The 8,764-nt window shown below is 48.0% G+C and overlaps 1 protein-coding gene across 1 annotated transcript; it reads right to left on the bottom strand.

The window, feature by feature from the left end:
* Positions 1 to 6,265: 6,265 nt before the first annotated feature.
* On the bottom strand, positions 6,266 to 7,852 carry LOC109749040 (2'-deoxymugineic-acid 2'-dioxygenase). The gene is made up of 4 exons (XM_020308038.4): positions 7,527 to 7,852; positions 7,173 to 7,423; positions 6,771 to 7,092; positions 6,266 to 6,699 (listed from the first exon to the last, which is right to left on the bottom strand). The coding sequence occupies exons 1-4, from the start codon at positions 7,824 to 7,826 to the stop codon at positions 6,457 to 6,459; spliced, it is 1,116 nt and encodes a 371-aa protein (XP_020163627.1). The 5' UTR covers positions 7,827 to 7,852; the 3' UTR covers positions 6,266 to 6,456.
* Positions 7,853 to 8,764: the final 912 nt, after the last annotated feature.

Below are 8,764 nucleotides of genomic sequence, written 5' to 3'. Positions count from 1 at the left end.
GAGATCGCATCTTGGGGCCTGTTCCGGAGCTCCGCCGGAGGGGGCATCGATCACGGAGGGCTTCTACATCAACACCGTAGCCTCTCCGATGAAGTGTGAGTAGTTTACCTCAGACCTTCGGGTCCATAGTTATTAGCTAGATGGCTTCCTCTCTCTTTTTGGATCTCAATACAATGTTCTCCCCCTCTCTTGTGGAGACCTATTCGATGTAATCTTCTTTTGCGGTGTGTTTGTTGAGACCGATGAATTGCGGGTTTATGATCAAGTTTATCTATGAACAATATTTGAATCTTCTGAATTCTTTTATGTATGATTGGTTAACTTTGCAAGTCTCTTCGATTTATCAGTTTGGTTTGGCCTACTAGATTGATCTTTCTTGCAATGGGAGAAGTGCTTAGCTTTGGGTTCAATCTTGCGGTGTCCTTTCCCAGTGACAGTAGGGGCAGCAAGGCACGCATTGTATTGTTGCATTGACGATAACAAGATGGGGTTTATATCATATTTCATGAGTTTATCCCTCTACATCATGTCATCTTTCTTAAAGCGTTACTCTATTCTTATGAACTTAATACTCTAGATGCATGCTGGATAGCGGTCGATGTGTGGAGTAATAGTAGTAGATGCAGGCAGGAGTCGGTCTACTTGTTTCGGACGTGATGCCTATATACATGATCATGCCTAGATATTCTCATAGCTATGCTCAATTCTGTCAAGTGCTCAACAGTAATTTGTTCACCCACCGTAAATACTTATGCTCTCGAGAGAAGCCACTAGTGAAACCTATGGCCCCCGGGTCTATTTTCCATCATATTAATCTTCCAACACTTAGCTATTTCCGTTGCATTTTATTTTATTTTGCATATTTATCAAAAAATACCAAAAATATTATCTTATCATATCTATCAGATCTCACTCTCGTAAGTGACCGTGTAGGGATTGACATCCCCTTATCGCGTTGGTGGCGAGGATTTATTTGTTTGTGTAGGTGCGAGGGACTCGTGTGTAGCCTCCTACTGGATTGATACCTTGGTTCTCAAAAACTGAGGGAAATATACTTACGCTACTTTGCTGCATCACCCTTTCCTCTTCAAGGGAAAACCAACGTAGTGATGAAGAGGTAGCAACGTGTAGAACATATGCGCTATTACTTTGTATAATTTTTTTAATAGTAATAACAATGTGTTTAGATGTTGTTCATGTATATGTGCAGACACACTGTTGCAGTTACATTAATAAATAGTAGAGTCGGTCATAAGTCACGAAGACCTTTCCGTGCAAGGATGTCTTATCAAATTTAATTCTAGCAACCTACCTGCTGCTAGCAAAAGACAATGTTTGTCCGTGTATATATACGACCGAGGAGGACCGATCAAGTGTCTATGTTTCCTCAATATAGTTCAAAGGATCACTCGTCTTCTCTCGAATACTTATTGTTAAAGACAATGCAAGAAGAAACCAATGCTACCTTCAAAATATGGGAGCAGGAGACATCCAGGAAAGAATGCTTAGTATGAGTCAAGTCATGTGTACCTCTGAGTGTTTTCCTACAGTGTCAGGTTTGCCTGATGACCCTAACATAACACATGTAATTTTACATGTTGATCAATAAAGCCTAGCGAATTTCTTGAAAATGAAAAGGTCGAGAGAGAAACTATTGATTAATAATTCACTACTTAGACAAGGAGCAGCAAGGAACAGTATGCAGTGGCATCGATTAAGAAATTATTGTACTTGATTAGTGATCCGTGGCCAAATGACTGCACATTGCAGATCTCGAGGTGTCACCTAGTTAGCAAGTCGAACTTTTCTCAACCACACCTTCAAATGTGTGCGGCCATTATTCACACAAGCTCGCCCAGTGAGACCATGCGTGACTTGAATAGCGGTCGTGAAAGAACTCTATTGCACCTCGTCCACCCCAACGCGATTATTGAGGAACTAGCATTCATCTATTCCTCGTGCTCTTAGAGCATTTACAGCCGGACTTGGTGATACGTCTCCAACGTATCTATAATTTTTTATTGTTCCATGCTATTATATTATCTATCTTGGATGTTTTATATGCTATTTTATATGATTGTTGGGACTAACCTATTAACCCAGAGCCCAGTGTATGTTTCTGTTTTTTCCTTGTTTTTGAGTTTCGCAGAAAATGAATATCAAACCGAGTCCAATCGAGCTGAAACTTTCCGACGATTTTTGATGGACCAAAAGAAGCCCACGGAGTATCGAAGATGCACCAGAGGAGTCCCGAGGCCACCACAAGGGTTGGGGGCGCGCCACCCCCTAGGGCGCGCCCCCCGACCTTGTGGGGCCCTCGTGGACTCCCCTGAGTTGTTCTCGACGCCAACACGTCTTATATATCCCCAAACCTCCAGAACGGAACCTAGATCGCGAGTTCCACCGCCACAAGCCTCTGTAGCCACCAAAAACCAATCGGGACCCTGTTCCGGCACCCTGCCGGAGGGGGGAACCATCACCGGTGGCCATCTTCATCATCCCGGCGCTCTCCATGATGAGGAGTGAGTAGTTCACCCTCGGGGCTGAGGGTATGTACCAGTAGCTATGTGTTTGATCTCTCTCTCTCTCCCGTGTTCTTGATTTGGCACGATCTTAATGTACCACGAGCTTTGCTATTATAGTTGGATCTTATGATGCTTCTCCCCCTCTACCTTCTTGTAATGGATTGAGTTTTCCCTTTGAAGTTATCTTATCAGATTGAGTCTTTAAGGATTTGAGAACACTTGATGTATGTCTTGCATGTGCTTATCTGTGGTGATAATGGGATATTCACGTGCTCCACTTGATGTATGTTTTGGTGATCAACTAGCGGGTTCTGTGACGTTGTGAGCTTATGCATAGGGGTTGGCACACGTTTTCGTCTTGACTCTCCGCTAAAAACTTTGGGGCACTGTTTGAAGTTCTTTATGTTGGTTTGAATAAATGAATCTGAGATTGTGTGATGATATGGTATAATCAAACCCGCGGATACTTGTGGTGACATTGGAGTATCTAGGTGACATTAGGGTTTTGGTTGATGTGTGTCTTAAGGTATTATTTTAGTACGAACTCTAGGGCTGTTTGTGGCACTTATAGGAATAGCTCAATAGATCGATCAGAAAGAATAACTTTGAGGTGGCTTCGTACCCTACAATAATCTCTTCGTTTTTTCTCTGCTATTAGTGACTTTGGAGTGACTCTTTGTTGCACGTTGAGGGATTGTTATATGATCTAATTATGTTATCATTGTTGAGAGAACTTGCACTAGTGAAAGTATGAACCCTAGGCCTTGTTTCCAAGCATTGCAATACCGTTTTCGCTCACTTTTACCACTTGCTACCTTGTTGTTTTTATATTTTAAGATTAAAAAAACCCATATCTACCATCCATATTGCACTTGTATTACCATCTCTTCGCCGAACTAGTGCACCTATACAATATACCATTGTATTGGGTGTGTTGGGGACACAAGAGACTCTTTGTTATTTGGTTGCAGGGTTGTTTCAGAGAGACCATCTTCATCCTAGGCCTCCCACGGATTGATAAACCTTAGGTCATCCACTTGAGGGAAATTTGCTACTGTCCTATAAAACTCTGCGCTTGGAGGCCCAACACGAGTCTACAAGAAGAAGGTTGCGTAGTAGACATCAAGCTTTTTTCTGGCGCCGTTGCCAGGGAGGTTAGTGCTTGAAGGTATATCTTTAGATCTTACAATCGAATCTTTTAGTTTCTTGTTTTCTCACTAGTTTAGTCTATAAAAGAAAATTACAAAAAAATTGGAATTGAGGTTGCCTCATATGCTACATCTTTTTAACATCTTTCGTGAAAATGATGGAAAGGAAAATTGTGCTCAAGTGTTAGAGGAAGAAGTCTATAAAATGTTTGCTACTAAATCTTTGAATGATGAGCATGATTGCAATGTTGTTAGTATGAATTCTTTGAATATCCATGATGCTAATGATATGCAAAGTCACAAGCTTGGGGATGCCGAACTGGTGTCCGGGCTCGAGGCCGGACCAATGGCAATGGGGGAGAGTTCGGCCAGGACCGTCCCCTGATTTACAGGTGCCAGGATGGCGTCAAGGCTCAACGCCTGACACAAGGTGGGTGTGTGTGCGCGGCTAGAGCTAACTGTGGGTCTTCGTGGGCAGCCACGTCTGGGTTCGAATCCTGGTGTGCATTGATGCCGATTCGATGATCGGGCCAAGGGTGGATTCGGGAGTCAAGGCTCCCAGACAGTCAGGCGTCCCGGGCAGAGCCGAGAAGTCCGTGAAGATTAGATCCCCCCGAGCGTCGGCGACGTAATCCAGATTACCGAACCTGATGTGATGCTCGGGGGCGAAGTTGTCGACCTAATCTAGATGGCTGGTCGAATTGGCGTGCAGAACAAAGCTGCCGAACGCGAACAGTTGACCGGGGACGAAGTTGTCTCCGAAGTTGATGTCGTCTCCGATGATCAAGCGAGCCATCGATTCTTCGGCGATCCTGACAGCGGGACTCTCAATGAACGCACCAATGTCGGTGTCAAAACCGGCGGATCTCGGGTAGGGGGTCCCGAACTGTGGACCTTGGATCGATGGGGAACAATAGACGTGGGACACGATATTTACCCAGGTTCGGGCCCTCTCTAAGTGGTAAAACCCTACGTCCTGCTTGATTATATTGCTTGTGTATAAGGGGGTTTCAGAGTAGACCTACCACGAGATTAGACAAACAAAACCCTAACTAGTAGGATGGTGATTGTTCTTCTAGCCTCTACGGACTAAACTCTCTAGTTTATATAGACACCATGGGTACTAGGGTTTACATATAGTCTGTTACATAGATGGGAACACCGGATCTTCCATCTTGACTTGGAGCACACACCAAGGCAGAAAAGTTTTTAAACCGGACACAATGCGGCCCAACAGTCCGGCCCATGAGAGGTAGGCCGGCCACCCGAGGACCCCTTAGTCCAGGACTCCCTCATATGGAGCACCCCCCCATGTCGGTTCCCGCCAGATCTGGGTCATGACCTGCGTTCTAGTGGTTGCGCCAAGTGAGCTCTAGTCGCAGGCGGAACACGTGGCCTAGAGTGTGCCGTCTATGGTGCTCCTAGGCACAGATGCGGTGTGGCCCCACGCAGCGGCCACACGATGGTGCTTAACGGCTCTGGCCTGAGGCTCGTGCTCGGGTGGACCAAATCTGGGCCCGAGGAGGGTCGGGAATGGCTACGAGATGGAGGTGCTGGGTGCTTCCCCGAGCGGGAGGTGGTGGAGTGCCGCGAACGTGTGGTGAGGCGGTTTGTGTTGGTGGTGATGGTTTATGCGACTCTGGGAGAGGTAGCCTTGGTGTGGGATCTTTCGACTCCTATACGAGTGATGCGTCCTTCGGGTTTGTCTGGGCCAAAGCCAGAGGGAGTATGCCTGTGACATTCTCGATGACGGGCCATCGACAACCACGGAATCTTGTTCCCTCCCGATTCAAGTGGTATTGGTTGGGGACGTCGGTGTTGGCGCCTTCGTCGCCAATCCGCCATGATTCACTGGCTGATGTCGAGCAACGACTGCAATGAGGCGCCTTCCTACTCTTCCTTCTGTGGTTGACGAGTTGCCAATGTGGGTAGTGGGCATAGAAATGTCAATAGTTTAGCCCATAGTCTTGTCCAGTTTAGATGTAGAGAGTTGCCTGGTGGTGTTATGCAAGATTATAAGAACAATGTTTCCTTTTAATTAATACAACTCTTTATAAAAAAAGGGCAATGGGGAGATTATGAGGGTCTTGGATGTCGGGGCGGCGACCCTGGGTTGCAGGCTGCACATTTGGCCCTCCGGCGAACAATGTTGCAGCGGTGTTGACTGCGTTCTTTGATTCAAGTGGTACTTGTTGAGGACGCCGTGTGGGTGCCTTCGTTGCCAATCCGCCATGATTCGGTGGCTGATGTCAAGTAAGGACCGGAAAGAGGCGCCTTCCTACTCTTCCTTTCGTGGTTGACGAGTTGCCAATGTGGGCAGTGGGCTGAGTCTCAGGGTCTTGGATGTCGGGGCGGCGTTCCTGGTGGCATGATGCACATTTGGCTCTCGGGTGAGTCTCAGGGTTTTGGATGTCGGGGCGGCGTTCCTGGTGGCATGATGCACATTTGGCTCTCGGGCGAAGAATGTTGCAGTGGTGTCGACTGCGTTCTTTGGCCAATGTAGATAGGCATTATGATGTACCCTAAAAAATCTTCAGAATCTAAGATGTGTGTGTCATGTTTCGATGATTTTACCCACCCATGTGTAAATGATACACGGACACACATTGAACTTGTATTCTCGAATCAAGCAGCGTCGATATAGCAGAAACGTGATTTCCACCTCACAATCACCAGTTGCTGTTTTTAAATTTATTTTACTCCGACCTAGTAGCTAGATCACCAATCAAGTTTCTTTGCTGCTCTGCAACTGATCTCCAAATCAGATACAGGTGAGCTGAGGTCTAAAGCTTGAAGGCCTTCTCCACGCTCTCCCTCCGCGCGCCGACGGTCTTGTACACGCGCATGAACTCGTCGAAAGTGACAGTGCGGTAGCGCGGCGGGTTGCCCTCGCCGACGAGCTCCTCCGCTGGGCCGATGGGGATGTCCGCGGCCGGCATGATGAACGTCGCCACCGACGTCCGTGCCAGCGCGGCGTTGGTCATCGCCCGGTGCTCGATGCTCTTCAAAACCCCGTTGGTCGCAATCTGCATCATTAATCCCACATTGAAAAATGAGCAATCTGAGGGAAAGGGGGAAGTGATCAATGGATGGATGCCTCGAGCAGGTGGCCGAAGTTGACGACGAAGGCGTTGGGCACGGACTCGACGTTGATCCAGTCGCCCTTGTAGGAGACCTGGAGGCCGGGCACGGTGCTCTGGAGCAGGAGAGTGATGAGGTTCCGGTCGCAGTGGGGCGGCAGGCCGAGCGTCAGGCCCGGGGCAGGGCACGGCGGGTAGTGGTTAACGTTGATGATCACGTCGCCGCCGGTGAGGTCCCCTTCGAAGTAGTCCGGACGGAGCCCCATGCCCTCGCACAGCAGCCGCAGCAGCTCCATCCCCACGCCTCTCGTCGGCTCCACGAACTTCTCCACCACCTCGCTGCAGTCAACACAAAAAATTAGTCAAATCAAAAAAAAAAAATCGGGTATCATATGATTGAGTTGGCATCGTGAATTTACCGGAGCTTTTTGGGCTTGTCGGGCCAGTTGTTCTTGGTGTCGCCGACGGGCGAGCCGCAAGCGAGGCGGAGGCAGTCCCGCCAGTACTTCTCATCGCCGAGCTCGTAGGTGGTGCTGGAGAAGAGCCGGTTGGGCTTGTCCGTGTCCTCCGAGTAGAAGGCCGCCTTCTCCTCCGCAGGGAGCCGGAAGAACTCCGCGCACACCGCCTCCATGTCCCGTATCGCCTCCGCAGAGACGCCGTGGTTGACCACCTGCACACATCACCGCGCGGCGGTCAGCCGGTCAGGTGCTTTGACCACGAAATACCGAGAGATGAAGTATATAATTGAAAGGGATCTGTGAGTTTGGACTGGCCTGGAAGAACCCGAGCTCCTTGCCGGCGTCGAGGACGGCGCGGCGGACCTCGTCGCGGCCGCGAGAGAGGTCGATGACCGGGAGGGAGACGGCCTGAGAGGAGGCCGGCGGGCGCTGATCGGGCGGGAAGACGAAGCAGTCCGGGAGCGACGCGTGGATCGGGGCCGAGGAGAGGAGGTTCGCCATGGCTCTCTGCTTGATCTGGAAATCTTGGGAAGACGGGACTGGTAGGTGAGCAGGGGAGCACAGGAGCTCGGGAGAGGAGACAAATGCGATGTATCCGAAATGCTTCACGGACATCCCAAAGCTTAAAGATGTGGCCCTCTTTTTCGGCCCACGAGCCGGCGAGCCCATGCTTCACACGACGAGTCCGTTCCGTCAAGAAATCGTACTCTCACAAAACGAGTCGGATTGATACAATACGAGGCGACGGCGAAATCGCAGATTAAGGCGTACCTTTAGCAAAAGTTATCAGGTCTTTTCTGATGGTGACAGGTGTCACATTTTATTATATGTTATTAGTTGTCATAATTTGAGAGTTTTAATAAAAAAACACAAAGAGAGATGAGTTTTTTTTGGGCAACTAACTGGAAGTTACCCTTGTTGAGGCCTCCAAGGGACACTTTTGGTGCCTTGGGAGCACGTCAAGCGGTGCGCGCCAGATGTCGCATGTTTGGTGCTCCCTCTGAATTTCGTTTGTTTTTCTTACGCATTTTATATAGTTTTTCCCGGTCCTTTTGGCCTTTTGATTTTCACTAGGTCCTCCCCATGTTTTGCTGAGAAAAACACAGATGTTTTTTTGCGTGAAAAAGTTTATGTTTCCGTGAAAGGCACAACCGTGCTTCTCAGAAAAGGGGAAAATTTATGCTTCATGGAGGCACATATTTGCTTTCGCAAGAAGCACATCTATGCTTTTCAGAAAAGGGGAAAAAATCCATGCTTCCATCAGAGACACTGATTTGTTTCTCGTGGCATATATGTGTTTTTGTGAGAAGCACAACTGTACTTCTTGAAAAAAACTATACTTTCACAAGAAGCACATATTTACTTCTCGTCTAGGCACAAATTTGCTTTCACCAGAAAAAAAGTCAAGGTACTATTGTTCACCCTCATAATCCATCTCGCCTGTATCATGGTCAGAGGGACCGGTTTCTTCGTTGTTTGACAAGTTTCCTATGGTTAAGTCTCCTCGTTTAATTCTAAAACTATAAAAAATGAGAAATGACATAAAAAAAAGA

Source organism: Aegilops tauschii, chromosome 7 (assembly GCF_002575655.3).
Source record: "Aegilops tauschii subsp. strangulata cultivar AL8/78 chromosome 7, Aet v6.0, whole genome shotgun sequence".
Lineage (NCBI taxonomy): Eukaryota > Viridiplantae > Streptophyta > Magnoliopsida > Poales > Poaceae > Aegilops > Aegilops tauschii.
Note: the sequence above shows the minus strand (reverse complement) of the source record. Positions and strands in the feature narration are given on the sequence as shown.